Source organism: Cricetulus griseus, chromosome 7, assembly GCF_003668045.3.
Source record: "Cricetulus griseus strain 17A/GY chromosome 7, alternate assembly CriGri-PICRH-1.0, whole genome shotgun sequence".
Taxonomy (NCBI): Eukaryota; Metazoa; Chordata; class Mammalia; order Rodentia; family Cricetidae; genus Cricetulus; species Cricetulus griseus.
Window position 1 is genome coordinate 96424958 of NC_048600.1, and position 17363 is coordinate 96442320.

The 17363-nt window shown below is 43.8% G+C and overlaps 1 protein-coding gene and 1 long non-coding RNA gene across 3 annotated transcripts; both read right to left on the reverse strand.

Annotated features, from left to right (window-relative positions):
• Positions 1 to 489: 489 nt before the first annotated feature.
• On the reverse strand, positions 490 to 5280 carry LOC118237615 (schlafen family member 12-like). The gene is made up of 3 exons (XM_035448049.1): positions 3926 to 5280; positions 2274 to 2390; positions 490 to 1441 (listed from the first exon to the last, which is right to left on the reverse strand). The coding sequence occupies exons 1-3, from the start codon at positions 4926 to 4928 to the stop codon at positions 924 to 926; spliced, it is 1638 nt and encodes a 545-aa protein (XP_035303940.1). The 5' UTR covers positions 4929 to 5280; the 3' UTR covers positions 490 to 923.
• Positions 5281 to 11192: 5912 nt separating this feature from the next.
• LOC100750921 lies at positions 11193 to 15770 on the reverse strand. Of its 2 annotated transcripts, XR_004770766.1 has the most exons (4): positions 15100 to 15770; positions 14842 to 14921; positions 11435 to 11519; positions 11193 to 11272 (listed from the first exon to the last, which is right to left on the reverse strand). It is a non-coding gene; the product is annotated as an uncharacterized LOC100750921 (long non-coding RNA). The 2 variants fall into 2 exon arrangements; XR_004770765.1 differs by having other exon boundaries at positions 11199 to 11519.
• Positions 15771 to 17363: the final 1593 nt, after the last annotated feature.

A 17363-nucleotide genomic window follows, 5' to 3' on the forward strand; every position in this document is an offset into this window, starting at 1 on the left:
TGTCTTTGACCTTTTTGGAAACATTGACTGTATGCTGCTGTGAGCAGTCTGCATTAACTTTCCCCATATCCTGGGCCTTGCCTCAGTGATATTGGACATGTGGAAAGTCCTTCCTGAGCTTGTCACACACAAATCACATATGTAACAATAATGACACAGGCAGCTGAGCAGCAACACTGAAGGTCACCTATAGTGCCTTCTCCATTTTCTTCACTAACTTCTCCAGAAGAGTATCTTCCGTAATTAAAGGTAGCATGCATTTCCTCAGCCAGAAGGATGGCTATGAAAATTAGGACACAATTATGCTTTCTTTTTTTTGTTTTTGTTTTTGTTTTTGTTTTTCGAGACAGGGTTTCTCTGTGTAGCTTTGGAGCCTATCCTGGCACTCACTCTGGAGACCAGGCTGGCCTTGAACTTACAGAGATCCTCCTGCCTCTGCCTTCCGAGTGCTGGGGTTAAAGGCATGCGCCACCAACGCCCAGCCACATTTATGCTTTTTATTATTTACTTTTGTATTTATTTTGAGGCATGGTCTCTTTTCACAGCCCTGACTGTCCTGGAACACCCTATGCAGACTAAGATGACCAGCCTTCCTCCAAGCGATGGAATTAAAGGTATGGGCCACATCCCCAGCTCAAGGACACATTTTCAAAGCCCTGTTTTACCATTGCCTTCTTTAACAACCAGTCCCTTTCCCAGAATTTCATTTCTATTCCTGTGAAGTTATTCAAAGATACATTTTCCATATATTTATGGAATGAGAGAACATTATCACCTACATAACTGAAATATCATTGCATCATAGTCCATTTCCCATGCCAAGAATTCTCAGACATGATCTAGGACATTCCTCGAAAATCAAGGTATCTAATTCTATATGTTTAAAATGTCAGAGGTAAACTGATCGCTATAGTTTTATATCATTAAACAGTGCCTAAGACCTCATCAAGAGCCTTCTCTAAGTTCCTTACTGTCTTGGTTGTAAGATAATAGTCTCTGGGGTAATGTATTATCGAGCTTGAATCATATAGAGACACGGCCCTATGACCCAAGTACGTTATCTTTATCACAACACCTATTTTCCCTGTGTAACCAGCATGATTTACCAGCATCTGCTTTAAAGTTAGTGCAGTTTGTTTACAATAGTTCTTTAACTTAGCACCTAGTTCCCTCAGAACAGTGCTGTCGTCTTCCAGCTCCCCATCTCCCAGGACAAAGCTGTGCAGGGTCAGGAGTCTGTCCTGGGAAATATGAAGCATATCCAAGATGACTTCCTGCTTCTCCTGCGAGCCAGGATCCAAAATCCAGGTCTTAGAGATGAACAGCATTCCTTGACAAAGTGAGCCCAGCTCTGTCCAAAGTAACTGCTCATATCTCTCATATTCTGAGAACTGTTCCATGAAGAGGGCTTCTGGAGAGCATGTCACCTTTCTAAACACCACTAGAAAAATAAATAAACATACCAAATTAAAAAGAAAACTGCCAGGAGTATCCTGTGTGAACCATCACCAAGCAGCTAGTAAGTTCCTCACTTTGCATCACCAGAAGGTGAACATACACAATACCAAACAATAATAATTCAAGAACAGGAGGGCTGTAAGTGCAAGGGGGTCTTAGAAACACAGACTCTGCCAAGGGGGAGCCTGGGAAGTGGATGAACACTCACACCCCCACCTTTTCCATAACAGGGTGCATCAGAAGCTTGCTCTGGGCAACTCCATGACTGAGAAGAGTCAGGGGAGCAAAGGACAGACCTGATGCTGAAGACAGAAATGTCAGGCATCAGTAAGCGTCAAAGAGGTGATGAGACAGGAGGAAAGTGTAGAGAAACAGGAAGATTCCATAGAGCAAAGGAGAGAGCAGAACACATTCCCAGAGATCCAGGGATGGAGAGAGGATGCCTCAGAGGACACCACAAGGTAGACCAGGCTTCCCTGGTAAGCACAGATTGGCAATCACAGTGTAAACCCATAGTTCTTGAAAGTTTTGTATCCAGTACAGGGATTTGAATGGCATTCTCACCTTCTACCTGGCCAGTTAGCATTGGAGAGGAAGTACATTGTGTCTACAGTCCTTCTATGTCAGAACGTGACATGTAGCCAGGTGCTATTCTGTATGTGTGCTTGGCAAGGGCAGGGTGGTGTGGGACCTGAAAACAAGTATCAATGCCAGTGCAGGAAGCCTAGAGACAGATTTCAACATGGAGCCCTGATGGGGCAAGGAGGCTTGAACATAGTCATAGCAACCAACCTAGGAAGCCACAGTGACACTACCTGGAAGATGAGCCCTCTGTTGCTGAGCTTCCGGGATGTCATGAGCAAAACAGCTAAAGGCCCAGAGTGGTGGGATGCTTGATTGAAGGGTCTGTTTATCATTTTCCTTGGAAGACCCTGAGAAGACATATAGACAATTTTAAATTTTCCACAGGTCATACTGTTCAGCAACTTGTTCAACGTGTGTTAAAAGTCTCAGGTGAGCTGTGTCTTCCTAAGAGGAAATGGGGTTAGATTTTGAGGTCAAATACAATTTGCAAAATGAAGCTTTGATGATAGTGAAGTGCTCCACACTACACTTACAGAAAACATAAGAACAGAAAGTGCACTATAGTAGTGAAATGTATTAACAATTACATGGGTCTGTTTTACTTCCTGCATTTTTAAATAGAGACTGGCATTCTCAAGACCATGCTGGCCACAAACCCACTATGTGGACCTTGGGCCACAGTGCATCACTATTCCCTGTTTTATGATTTTACAAAATGAAGGCAATTGAAGCCAGGGCTTCTAGATGGTAGGCAAGTACCCTATCATCTCAGAAATGTCCCCAGCTTTGCTTTCTTTTAAAAGCAGTTAACTCCAGAAGGAAGGAAGCCTGGTGAAGAAGTGAGTTTGTGCAGAGAGGAGGAAGCTCTGATTTTCAGATGGTGTAAGTTTCTGGTTTTTGATTCAACTAAGGCTTCCTGTTCCAAAGGAGATAAAAGGACATCATTTCCTTCTCTTCGGAGAAAAATGTATAGTTCCATTTTGTACACAAATGTGAAAGGAAGGAGGGAGTGTTCAGCAGAGAGGCAGATGGGAATAAAAGGTAAGGGACAACGGGGAAGATTAGATGGTGGGGTTCCTGAAATGAACACAGGTCATCACAGGCACCAAAGCAAAGGAGACAATACATGGTGTGCTAGCACATGCAAATGCCCAAACAGAGGGACATTGCCTTTTCATAACTTGATTTTCTAAAGCATTTGTCACTGCTAGTGAAAGACAACTGACACAGAAATTGGACAATGAGAAACGAGATCAGTGCAGTAGGTCCTTGGGGATGGGCTACAGCAGCCATTGCAGGGAATTTTACAAACAGGCTAGACATAGTCTGGAAAGAGGCAAGGAGAACTAATAGGCAGCTCTGGGAGGATGAGCAAAAGCGCAGGAAGCAGATAGGACAGTGACCATGAAAGGCTCGGCTGACCAGCCTTCTGATGGAAATGGAACTGCCAGGGAGGCCTGACTAAGGACCACTTTCAGTCTTCTGGGGCAAAATTTCGGGTTGCAGTTTGTTCATGGCCTATGGCTTGGCAGAGATGTCAGTTTACCCCCTGTGAGAGGTGAAACCACCCTCGAGGGGAATTATGAGTTGGGGCCCCTTCCTCCTCTTGCTTCAGTCCTGGCCACCAGAAATGCAGGCTGTATCACAGTTGGCCATTGTGAAGGGAATAGCTCATAGCATTTCTGAAAACAGCTAAGGTACTTTCTATTGGGAATCTCTTAAGGAGGGCAGAAGGAAACAGGAGGTTGTCAACTCAGGATTGTATCTAGCAGAGGTCAGTAAATTAGCTGTTGAGACATAAGGAGTCTCGACATTCCCCAGTCCCACAAATCTTCCCACCCCCTGTCCCAAATGTAAAGTGACTGCAGTCCCCCTTTTCAACCTGGTGTGGTGTCCATCTGGAGCTTCACCCATTCCTCTGTGGTAAACCTCTTCACACAGCTGCCTTCCACGTGCCATGAATCGGGCTCTGCAGCGAACACAGCACAGCAGAATCTCTCTACTCTGAGCGCACAGACATATGAACACACAGTTCCCTGTCTGTGGACTGGAATGAATTTGCATGTGTACTTTATCTTCTCCTGCTCCTCACAGAAGTGAGTGACAGGCAGCTGTCCGATGCACTTCTCTATTTCACTCTTTAGCTCCACGAGGTCACTCTCATCTGCTTTAAAACCAATTATTTGTTGTTTTTCCCCATCTAAACCAATGAACAAGTATCCCCCTTCAGTGTTTGCAAATGCAGAGACAGTTTGAGGGAGAATCTCTAAAATCTTTTCTTTAGGGGGCATTTTAACTTCAGCATGTTTGGATTTAGTAAAACAGAATGTCTCCTCGTAGGTTAGCTTTTCCATGTTAAAAAACATGACAAGACTTTCTGGTTGTAATTCATCAGAATCAAATGATCCAGGCCGACTTTGTCTTGATCTCCCTTTAGTATCCTTCCTTTCTTTGAGGAACTTCACTGCATCAGGAGCTTTAAGTTCATGTGACGATGATAAACTTCTCAGGTAGAAATTGGTTTTCAAGGTGATGACACGCAGACCAGAGAAATTCTGGTTCCATGGTTTCACAAAAATTAAAAAGTAGTCTTTGTTTTGCATGTAGTCTAGGTATTTCTGAGGAAGTAGAAGAATATCATTAAAAGAATTTTCCAGTCCTATTCCATCTCTGGTGAAGATGTAATTGGAATTCTTAATGTGAGCCTTGACCACGCCCCCTCCAGAATTCAGAAGAGTGCATACAGCCTGTGAGATAATTTTGGCCTGTCGTTTTCTTAGTTGAGTATCTTTCATTAACTTCCTATTCATCTCTCCCAGTGTGATTTCTCCTACAGAGAGAACCAGCTCTGCATAGTCTGTCTCCTGATCAAGGCTGATGCTCATTTTGCAAGCACTGGCTCTGTTTCCAAGATGACGTGGCTTCCTGTAAAACAGACAGAGGCGTTACAGGAGACGTAACCAGTGAGACCCAGCTTTGCTTTACAAGACACAGCAAAATTGTCTGACCTGCTCTGGGTGATTAAGTGTGATTGTCAGACATGATGTTTGGTTTAGGGGCTGTTGGGCCAATTCTAAATACAATACAATACTCAATTGCTAAATTTTTAAATTCATTGTCACAATCATATTTGATCCTTTCTAGTAGTTTTGAACTAATAGACTTCTTTGTGTATATTCATCATTCATGGCTCTGGGCTATATAAGGGACATATAAAATTGTGTAGTCTTATTTGTTTTATTACTTTATGTGCATGAGTGTTTTGTCTGCATGTATGTATGTGCACCACAGGAATGCTTGGCGGTCATGGAGGTCAGAAGAGGGTGTTGGATCCCTCAAGACTGGAGTTGCTGGTGGTTGTGAACCACCACATAAGTGCTGGCAATCTGACCCAGGTCCTCTGCAAGGGCTACAACTTCTCTTAAGCCCTGAGCCAACTCTCCAACCTCTACAGAAAGTGTGTGCTGCACACTAAGTATGTGTTGTCTGACCTTTCTTTGATGTCACCGTCCCATCTGTCCCCTATGTCCCCTTATACAATTTCACCACTTCTTTCATGTCTTACACACACACACATGGTTTTATGGATGTATAATCTATAAACTCTGGGAAACAACTGAGAGGAAATATCTGAGATTTGTCTTTCTGGGACTGGCTTGATTCACTGAGTGTGAACATGTCCCATGGTCTCTATTCCTCACAGTGGTTAGGGTGACATTCAGGGCTTGGCATTTGTCAGGTGAGCATTCTCCAGGAGACACATCACAGCCCCTTTTGTCCATTAATGTAGGTGTTCCCCACTCTTAACTCGCCCTCCCGATGTAGCTTCTATGTTCTGGTGTCTTGATTTCCTCTCCTCATTTTCTCAGGACATTCTTTTCTAATCATGTGAAGTCCTATTTGTGTCGTTGTTTATGAGCACTTTGTTCCTGTCCTAGGATCCTCTGTGCTTCTGACTTTCCTTCTGGGAAGCTTCCTAGTCCTTTCCTTCCCTTACGACAATCAGTTAGTTCACATACTTTGATTTTTTCAAAGGTCCTGGCTTGGCATACTGTCTGCCCTGGAGAATGTCCCCTAGACACTCCAGTTGACCAGATGGCTCTGTGAATGTCTGTTGATCCATGTCTTCCACCAACACTGGGGAGTTTGCAGACATTATTTCTTCAAATAACTTCTCACCTCCTTTGTGACCTCAAGTTCTGTGGATAAAAGCAATCACCCCTTTAGCCTTCCTGGTAGAGATCCACATAATGTTGGGTTTTGTTTTCAGTTCCTAGTTTTAGGATATTTGATCACAATGCCAAACCCAAGACTGCTTTATTCATTGGAAACCCTTTTATAGTTTTAGTGTGGCTCAGCCCTAGCACACACCTTTAATCCAAGAGCTTTCTGCTTGAATATTGCAAACAGGATTAAATAAAGTCAGTCATAGGTCAAGAGGCAGAGCAAGCACCTAACCGGAAAACAAAACAAAACAAAACAAGACCATAGAGACTAAGAGGGTGTCAGGAGGGCCTAGAAAGAGACACACAGGAAGTAGAATGGAGGGACACTCATTTGGAGGAGTGTTGTTTAAGACAGTGTAGGAGAAAGCAGGCTCTCACCCCAGCATCTGACTCCTTAGCTTTTATTGTTAAAAGTGAATGACTGATATTAGTTTAAAAGATCAGTTCCTATTGATTCGCCTGTGTTAGTGGTTTCATTGGTCTTCAGTTTACAGATTTTTTTCTGTCTACTAACTATGTATTGGCCCTTTCCAAATATTTAAAAAATTCAATTAGTGTAGTCTTAAATATCTGGTTCAGGGGAACTGGAGAGATGGCTCAGGGGTGAAGAATACTGACTGCTCTTTCAGAGGATCTGGATTCAATTGTCAGCACCCATATGGAAGCTCACAACTGTCTGTAAGTACTGTTCCTGGGAGTCTGACACCTTCACACAGACACACATGAAAGCAAAACATAAACTTAAATAAAATAATTGAAATTTTTTTAAAATCCTGTTTAGTTCCTTAATATTTTGTTTAATTAATGAACTTGTTGCCCATCCTGGTTTGCACCTATCCTTAGTCTAGTCCTCAGAATTCCAGCCAGGGCAACTCCAACTTGCAGTAGAGCTTTGCGTTCCCCATTTGACATGACAGACTACAGGAAAAGCAGCCACCCTTCCACACTAGGACAGCGTGCACTGATGTCAGCAGATCCAACAGGGCTAGAGAGATGGCTTAGCAGTAAAGAGCACTGGCTGCTACTCCAGAGGACCCATGTTCAAATCCCAGTACCTAAATGGTGGCTCAGACATGTGGTACAAAGACATGCACGCAGACAAAACAGCAATTCATACAAAATAAATAAGTTAAAACTTATTTTAAAACGTTCCCATGATGGTTATATACTTGGATTACTGCTACTCTCAAGCTTGGCCTGAAGAGCTTCTCTCTGCAGTGATCAGAAATTGATACAGAGACTCTTCACTGCTCAAAAGTGTTGAGAAGTAGTGACTGAGTGTTCTTCCTGTCAAGCTCAGGGAACAATGCAGAAGACAGGACATGAAAACTGTCAGAACTGAGAGCTGGTGGCTGGAGAAATGGGTCCCTGGTTAAGAGACATTGCTGTTTTTCCAGAGGACTAAGGTTTGCTTCACTGCACTGATTAGCAGCTCACTACCATCTGCAACTCCAGTTCCAAGGATCAGAATCTTCTCCTGCCCTCTGAGGGCACTAAGCACACACCTTGTACACCCACCCCCACACACAAAACACATACACATAAAACAAATCCATTAAAATATTGTGAAAACTGGAGGATGGAGAGGACTACTGAGAAGTGTCTTGAGGAAGTGCCAAGGCCACTGTCTCCACGAACTCACTGTAGAGTCAGTACATGCACAAGATCAAGCCAACAAGGCCACTCTGTGTTCAACAGGCCACATTCACTGGACTAGGTGGGTCATAATTAATTAGTTAATTAATTAATAAGACAGAAAATAAAGGCAGGAAAGGACTAGGAGTGGACAAGGGGAGAAGAGGTGTATATGATTAGGATATATTGTTACACATATGAAATTATCCAAGAATAAACAAAAGACATCCTACTAAAGATAATAAAATAAAAACCACGGAAGTTGCCCTCCTGAGTACACGACCTAAAGACTCTAAGTCATCCTGAAGTTCACACACATACACACACACACACACACACACACACACACACACACACTCATGCATGTCACCTTCCTCTTCACAACAGCTGAGTTACTGAAGCAAAGGTGCCTATCAGCAGGTGAGTGGATGAGGAGCACATGGCGTGTATGCACAGTCCAGGGTACTGCAGCCTCACTCTATCCTGAGGGTTTATTTGGCCATAAAGGTGAATGAAATGCACCATTGCGGGAGAATTGATGGAACCTAGGATCGAGTAAGTGAAGTGATGCAGAAAGACAGAATTGTGTGTTGACTCTCACATGCAGAATAAAGCTTCTGAAAGGTATTAAAGTACAAGGGAGGCTGTGTGGGAAGAGGAGCAGGAGTGGGAAGGGGAGAAGAGAGAGTAAAGAGGGGTCCTAGGGTCATAGGTCATCTTGTGGGTGACAGTGACATAGTGAAACCCTTTGTTCGGTAAAATAATACCAATAAATAAGAAAGAGGCTCGTGTGAGTAGAAAACATCACCACCACCACCAAATCAATTTTCTCAGACTAATTTTCTGTGGGAGGTTGTTTTGAACTGCACTGACTTTGCTGTCCTGACACTAGGGGGCACTCACGTGCGGAATGATGGCAAAGACACAGCCTTATACAAGAGGAGCTGTAGAGATGTGGGAGGCTAAGATGGGGCATTTCAGTGCCTTGGCCAATATCAAGTAAATGCAACTTTTCATGCCTGTCCTTTGCTGAGGGGTAAACCCCACTGAACTCATTTGATTCGGGGGAACTGAGTTGGTGAGTGCCACTGGGGCTGACGTCGCCATCTCAGTGTGGATGCTTTAATGCCCTGTAGATTTTTTTATCTCTTTGAATATGTTTAAGTGTGCTGTGTGTGTATTACAGATTATTTTTTTCAAAAAAAATTTAAATGTTTTTTTTCCTGTGTGTATGTCTATGAACCCTCCCTGGTGTCTTTGACAGTCAAAGATAACATTAGGTTATCTGAATAGAGTTACAAATGGCTGTGAGCTGCCCCGTGGGTGCTAGGAATGGAATCCAGGTCTTCTAGAAGAGCAGCCAGTGTTATGATTTACTGAGCCATCTATGCTTGTCTGTCTGTCTTCTTTCCATTCTTCCTTTCCATTTCACTAACATAAATGTTGTGTATTCAGAGTGCAAAATACACATATGAAATAGGTACATATTATGGGATGGTTACATTAAGTTAATTGACATGTGAATAACTTTATACAAAATGATAAAGCTGTCATTTTTGTGTGAAGAACACTTAACACCTGCTTCTAGAGCTAGGTCTGGTGGTGCATCCTATAAGCCAGTACCCAGGAGGCTGAGGCAGAAAGTTCACAAGTTCAAAGTCAAGCTTGGAATGCAGGGTGAGTTCAAGGACAGCCTGAGTAACTTAGCAAAGCACCCTTTCCAAATGAAAAGTAATCAGAGGGCTGGAGATAGAGTTTAAAAGCAGAGCTCAGCATGTTCTCTGCCCAAGCTGCAACCCTCAGCACCATGAAATATGATGTCTACTTGTGGTAGCTTTCAAAGTAGAATACAATGTTATTTGCTGTTGGCACCCTGTTCTGCAATGCTCCCCTTACATGACAACATTTTAAATCTTTCAACATGTAAGCCCACTCCTGCTCCTTGCTACCCTAACTTCTACTACCATCATATCAGGTTCTTTAGATTCCTTACATAAGTGAATTCATACAAGATTGGCTCTTCTGTGCCTGGATCATTTTACATTATGTAATGTCATTCAGGCTCTTCCATGTGTACACAAATGACTATATTTCCTTCCTTTTAAGACTCCATATTGACTAATGTGTGAGTGTACTACATATTCCATCCATGATTTCATATTTTGACTTTTTCAAAAATGCAGCAATGGCCAGGGACATGCAGCTGTCTCTCTGGCACAATGACTTCATTTCTCTTAAACAAACCTAGTAGTATTTCTCACTTCAGGTGCCTCTATGTTTTCCAAGATATCCACTCTAATTCATACTCTCCCTGACACTGTGCAGGGATCCCTTTACTCCACATCAATGACAACATTTACCTTTCACTTTTCTGATAACAGTAATTGCAGGATGAGGAGAGCTGGAGAGAGAGGCTCCGTGGTCATGAGCACCAGCTGCTCTTGCACAAGACTCAAGTTCTATACATGAAAATAAAATAAAATTAATCTTAAAAAATTCATGGTGCTGAAGGCATAGTTCAGCAGTGAAGAGCACTGGCTGCTCCTCCAAAGGACCCTGGTTCAATTCCCAGCACCCACATGATGACTCTCAGCCTTCTGTAACTCCAGTTTCAGGCACTCTGTCACCCTCTTTATTTCTGCAGAGCTCCAGGCACACACCTGGTGTACATACAGGCGGGCAGGCAAAACATCAATACTAATAAAGCAATAATGATGAAAGGAATAAAATAATCAGTCATTCTGACAAGACCAAATCATATATCACTGTGCTTCCTGCATTTCAATAATTAGCGACATTAACATTTTTGTCAAAAGCCTCTCTTGCATTTGTGAATCTGCTGTGAATGTGTCCCCTAACCTCTATCCAGCCTTTGACCCTGAAGAGATGAGGGCTTCTGGGGCTTATCTTTTAGTAACCCAGCTGTGGGATGTGAAATTTTATCTCTTTAGTCTGTTTTTAGTTTCCTGTATATTTAGGGTGAGATCTAACTTCATTCTTCTCTGTGTAGAGATCTTACGTCTGTTTCAGCTGTAGGGTCGGATCTCGAAGACGATGGGGCATCCTCAAGGGGCTCTGGTGGTCTACACGAACCCCTCTTCCCCTGCCTCAGCAGCCAGACTTAGACCAAGCTTAATTTGGCAGTACACAGAGTTACCAAGGTAAGACTTCCTGTTTGTGGCACTGAGGGCTAACGTCAGGTCTGAGGAAATCTGTTGTTGACCAAGCATAATTCAGCACCCTTAACCTCTCCCCAACCCATAAACAAATGAAAGCATTTGCTCTCACCAAATTCCTGCAGTGTCCAGGTCCTCAGCAGCCTGTGCTTTGGGAGAAGAGGCTGTGGAGATGCCAAGCAGCCAAAGATTCTAGGAAGAACAGAAACTCTCCAGGGTTTACATGAGACAGTGGTTTGAACCATCAACTCCTAGTCATCCCAGATCAATAGCCAGGACCTATTGTTGGGATGGGGACAGAAAGAGAAAGAAAATGGGTCTGCAGGATGCTGGTATACACTTGGCTCACCCTACCTTGTGCAGGATCTGAGTTGCTTGAAGTCCTTTGTGCTCAAGAGAGGGAATTCCACGTTGTGTAGCCTCCTCCAGAGCAGGAGACCTGCAAAGATGAGAGTTCCTTCAGTGCTGAATGTGACTTCTCCTAGATAAATATTTAACCTTCATGAGTTCTGGTTTTATTTTGTCGCTGTTGTTTGTTTGTTTAATGCTTCCCTAGAGGGAATAAAGCAGTCTTGTTCCTTTGTTTTCCTTCTCTCTCTGGCCAGAGTTACCTGAATTCTAGTCTCCAATCTTCTTCTCACCTCAGCCTCCCAAGTGGCCATGAATATGGCACAGCCCATCCCTCTGTATGACGTCAGAGTCTAGGACAGAATCCAATCTGCTAATGTTTGAGTTAAGCTTCTGCATCTCATGTTCTTCTAGCATCATGGTTGAAAGATGCTGGTGTCAGTTTACAGCCTCGCGACAAAATGAGTGACAAAGCTCTGCCCTGATGTGTGGACAGTTGAGGATAGAACCCCTGTGCAGCACATGCATTAAAGTACAACTAAAGGAATGACCATTTCACAGACATGACGAGCTTTCTTTCCCTCGTGGCACAGTTCATCATGATCTGCCATCCTGGCAGAAATCAGAGTAGAAAGTTTGGAATTTTATTTTTCCTTGACATCACATCTCATTTATAATTAGTTTGTAAACTAGTGATTAACAGCTTCAGTCAAAACCCTGTAAGCTGCAGCTTCTTTAAATGAGTGTTTAAATGTATGTTTAAAAAAATGTATGTATGTGTACCACACATGTACATGGTACCCTTGGAGTTCTGAAGAGGGGTCCCCTGGCACTGTAGTTAGGGATGTTGGTGAACCACCATGCTGGGCACTAAACCCAGGCCCTCTGCAAGAGCAACAAGTGCTCTGAGCCTCTGCACCAATTCCTCAGTTCCAGCAAACTGCTACTTAATTTCATATTCATACTAATGCACCAGTGCTTCATGATATCATGACAGCTGAGATTAGAGATGGCTTCTGAAGGCTTAGAGCAATATATATGAGTACGGAGTGTCATTCAAACTGAGTCTTGAGAATACTATTCACAGCTACTGATTTTTTATTTATTTGTATTTCATTTTTACTATTTTTATTCATGGTTTTTGAGATGTGGTCTTTCTATGTACCCTTGGCTGGCATTGACCCACTATGTATGCATCAGGCTGGCCCCTAACTCATAGGGATCTGCCTGAGTGTGCATCCTGAATGCTGGCATTAAAGGCATGTGACAGCCTCTTGGCTACAGCTACTGAATTTCATTAGGACCAAGAGCTCTCTCATAAAGCTCCTCTAGTCGACAAGTAGATAGGTTCAGGAATATAAAGATATATTAGAATGGGAGGTGGGAATCCTGAGAAGATATACAGAAATATAACTAAATCTCAGAAATTAAGAAATAGAATCCTGAAGTAAATAAAGAAAAGAGAAAACCCTGTGGTAAAGAAGTTTGACTCTAGGAATTGAATTCTGACTAAAACATGAGTGTGGGCCTGAATTCATAACTCATTTTATAAGAAGGCAATATTGTCTAAGAATGCAAAATCATAGATAGACATGCTAGGTTTCCAGAAACTGAATTACTAGGTCAAGTGGTAAAATTGCTTATATGTATTATAGTCACCATTGGGATTTTTTCTCAGCAACTTTATCTTGGGCAGGTCTGTGGAGGCACACGCAACACCTGAGAGGATTCAGGCCCAGGGGTCCATATCTATTATAAACCAACACTTTCCCTTTATTTTTCCCAAGCACCCAGAGCTGGCCAAGGAGAAAGACACTCTTCCAAGATAAGTTCAGACTGGCCATGGATTCAAATAGGTCACAGCTAAAGGAAAGCAAGTGAACACGTTGCTGAAAGTCAGGCTCCAGGAAGAAGTCTGGACTCCCAGGAGATGAACAACATGAAGTCAGATATGTGTAGTCACTGATTTAAACTGAAAGCTTAACCATGGTGTTAATGCGAATTAACTCTGCAAGAAACCCTCAGGAAGATGTGTGTTCCCACCTTGATGAGCATTCTGCTTCATCGGAGAGCTAATTAATGTGCATTAGTGCCAATCATTACATATTTCTACACAGGAGGGCTGCCCCGGAAATGAGCCCTGCTAGAGAGCTTCATCTCCAACCAAAAGGCTGCAAGGAGACCAACCTGTGGTGTTGCCCCTGGGAGCCTGTTGGGGGTATTGTGAGCTTGAGGCATGCAGAACATCCACAGTGAATTACAGGCCAGCCTGGGGTATACATCAAGACCCTGTCTGCCTCCCTCTTCCGCCCTCCACTCTAAAATAATCAAGCAAAACCTCAACCAAAGTAAACGGTATTCTGAACAGCCTGTACTGTGGAGAGAGAGCAGTTTCCTTTCTGCCCAGTTAATAGTTACGGCTGCAGCCCCACCCTACTGAACCGTCTGTTCCTCTTCCTTCCCTGTCTCTCCTCTCCAACACCCTCCTTATCAGGCCCTGTCCTAAGACAGCAACTCGGTATCAGTATCCACATGGAAAGGGGACAGAAGTCTCATCTCACACCAAAGTGCAAAAGGACAATGCCCCTGAGATTATTAAAACTCAAGAGTCCTACAGTGCAGTCATATTTAGAGGAGCTGTTGGCTAGCCTGGGACACTGGTCATCTCAGATCAAGACCCCAGCTATCAAAACTGTCTGTGGTTCATACTCACTACCTTCAGTCACACAGCTGAGACACAGTCCTTAAAAACCAAGGTAGACACCAGAGCTCACCAAATTCCAAGACTGAAGTAAAGCTCACTGAACTCCTGCAGCCTTGGGTCTAATTTACCAGGTAGTTCCTTTTTCTCAAATTGTAGCACTGACTTTGGGGAAATTCTCTCAGAAAGGAACTGGGGGTTCAAGGTGTCTAGGCAACTATTTTTTGCTGGGAAAGAGTATGACATTCAAGAGTATGTTGTTACTTTGCCACAATTGCAGGTTGGAAAGAAAGCACAGAAAGAGGGGCCAGGAGAGGAAGGACCTACTGTCTGTGGAACAAAGCAAAACAACCCAAGGCTAGACCACTCTTTCTCTCTTGGGTTGGCACAGTTCATTTCCCTTGGCAAATCAAAGTTCTCATCTTCTAAATAACAAATTCCATAGGGGCTGATTTCTTTCTGCCTCTAGTGTTCTGCTGCTTCCCTCCAGGGCCCCATGTTTTCTTACCATGTAACAAGGTCAGGTCTCTAAGAGGATAGGGAACCCTCAGGGGATTCTAGATCCACAGAAGCCTGGCATTCATAACCTGCCATGACCCCCTTCTTTTTACCTCACTAACCACAGTCAGAACAAACATAATGGGTTATCTTCCTGCAACCTTAAGCCCTCCCTTTCCTTTTCTCTCACAGAGAGGAAGCCATTTGCTCTCACCACAGCTCCGGTGACTCCAAGTCCTCAGCAGCCTGTGCTTTGATAGAAGAGACTCTGAAGATGCCAAGGAGCCAAGATTCCTATAAGGAAACCAAGTTGGGTTAACCTGAGAGGGATGAGTTGTGCTGTCAACTCCTCCACCCGACATCCACCCGAAAGCATTGAGTAGACAGGACCCGACATTCGGTGGGGAAAGAACGAGAAAGATGACGGGGGACAGGGAGTTCGAGGCTGCTGCAGGGGACCGGCTTCACTTACTCTGTGTTTTGGAAGTTGAGTTCCTTGAAGCTCTGAGTATGGAAAGCTCCCAGCTGTTTCGGGTCTATAGACTGACAAGCTGTAAGATCTGGATGGCCAATATATAGCCAAGGTGTGAATGCTTGGTGACGTGAAGTGGACTAGCTTTATGAATTACACGGTGTGGCTGTTCTTGGACTTTGAGCATTTAGTCATTCCAGGAAGTATGAAAGGGAACTTCAGTGCTTTGTGCAATTCTCGTTGAAATGGAAGACAACAAGTTCAAAAAACAATAATACGCAAACAGACGTGAAACTACATGGTGAAATTTGGGGCAAAGATGGAAGTCAAAGGGCGAACACAGGTAGAGGTTAAGGGACATTTGCCATATATGGTAAATACCTGTATGAAAGAAATTTGATTTAATTTAAAAGAGAAACGAAGTGGTTATAGTGTCTTAGCAGGAGGTCCAGCTTTCCATCTTTACCAGCCTTCCATGAGCAGCCTAAGTCCCAGGGCTTCTAGAGCAGGTGCTGGAGGGATGGGAGGAGGAGAGCAGTGATACCCTAGGGAGAAGGAAGGGCATGCAGAGGGCTATGGCACCAGTGCAGGCAGAGGGTGCCCAACAACACACACTTGGTACTGCAAGAAAAGGCCCCAGTGGCCCTAAGCAGTTTCAAGGCTCCTACTGCTCTTTGTTTTCTTCAGGGCTCTTTTTATTAATATATATTATATATATATATAATATATATTATATTATTAGTTCAAGTTAGGGAACAAGCTTGTTTCACATGTAAGTCCCTTCTCCCTCTCCTCCCCTCACCCCCATCCCTCCTCCCCCACCCCAGCCTACCCCCACTCCATCCACCCACCACTCCCCAGGCAGGGTAGGGCCCTCAACGGGGGCTCTGCAAAGTTCACCAAATCTTCCTGTGCTGGTCCTGGGCCCTTCCCCATGTGTCCAGGGCCAGAGTGCATCCCTTCACGTGGGATGGGCTCTCAAAGCCCCTTCTTACACTAGGGAAAAATGCTAATCCATTTCCAGAGGCTCCCTGGAGTACAGAGGCGTCCTTATTGACATCCATGTTCAGGGGGCTGGATCAGTCTTGTACTGGTCTCCCAGTTAGCATCTGGGATCGATGTGCTCTCCCTTGTTTAGGCCAACTGCTTCTGTGGGTTTCTCCAACCTGGTACAGACCCCTTCAATCTTCATTCCTCCCTCTGTTCAACTAAATTCCCGATTTCAGCTCAGTGTATATCTGTGGATGTCTGTCTCTGCTTCCATCAGCCACTGGATGAGGGCTCTAGGATGGCATAAAGAGTAGTCATCAATCTCATTTTAGGGGAAGGGCTTTTAGGTTATCTTCGCCACCATTGCCTGGATTGACAGATTGTGTCATCCTTGTAGGTCTCTGGAGATCTCCCTAGTTCCAGATCTCTTCTCGGACCTATAGTGGCTCCCTCTAATATGGTATCTCTCATCCTGCTCTCCTCTATTCTTCTCCCTACTCAATATCTCTGCTCCTCCATTTCCCCTACTCCTCTTCTCGTGTTCTTATTGTGACAGCATCCTTCCCCCCTACCCTCATGCTCCCAATTAGCTCAGGAGTTCATGCCACTTCCCATTCCTGGCGTCTATTTATCCCTTAGAGTCCTTCATGTTTCCTAGTTTCTTTGGTGAAGAGGATTATAGGCTGGTAAACCTTTGCTCTATGTCTAAAATTCATATATGAGTGAGTACATACCATGTTTGTCTTTTTGTGACTGGGTTACCTCATTCAGGATGGTTTCTTCTAGTTCCATCCATTTGCCTGCGAATTTCAAGATTCCATTGCTTTTTCTTGACAAAAAAGCAAAAAAATTGAACTTCAGGGCTCTTTTTATACTAATTGCAGCAATGCATCAATGTATGGTTTTCTAGCTCTTTGCCCCAGTGAGTAATCTCAGGAAAACACAACGTTTGTTTTGTTGTTGTTTCTTTGTTTTTAGGGGTTTTGTTGGAGGTGGGGTATATTTTAGTGCATACATATTTTACAAAGATTGGGCTTTCCTGTGACATTTTCCTACACACAAATGACATGCTTTGGTCATACTTATCCCTTTTAGCTCTGTCACTTCCAGTGCCAACAGACACCTCAGGTTTGGATACACAAGGGACAAAATGTCCAGCTCACTGGGGACTCTGTGGGGGTGCATTGTTTGGTCTTTGGAGCTCCACCCTAGCTTCACTCCTGCCTCAACTGCCTGCTAGTGGAAGTTCAGCCTAGACTTTGACTGTCAGGAAC

Bases quoted from the DNA above. Each gene is read 5' to 3' on its own strand.
- LOC118237615 (XM_035448049.1), bottom strand. From the start codon at position 4,928: ATGAGCATCAGCCTTGATCAGGAGACAGACTATGCAGAGCTGGTTCTC. The intron at 2,391-3,925 runs GTTGAAAAGGGG...ATGTCTTCTCAG, and splicing joins CCAGATGGACACCACACCAG to GGTCTTCCAAGGAAAATGAT. The intron at 1,442-2,273 runs GTAGTGTCACTG...TTATTTTTCTAG, and splicing joins ACAGAGGGCTCATCTTCCAG to TGGTGTTTAGAAAGGTGACA.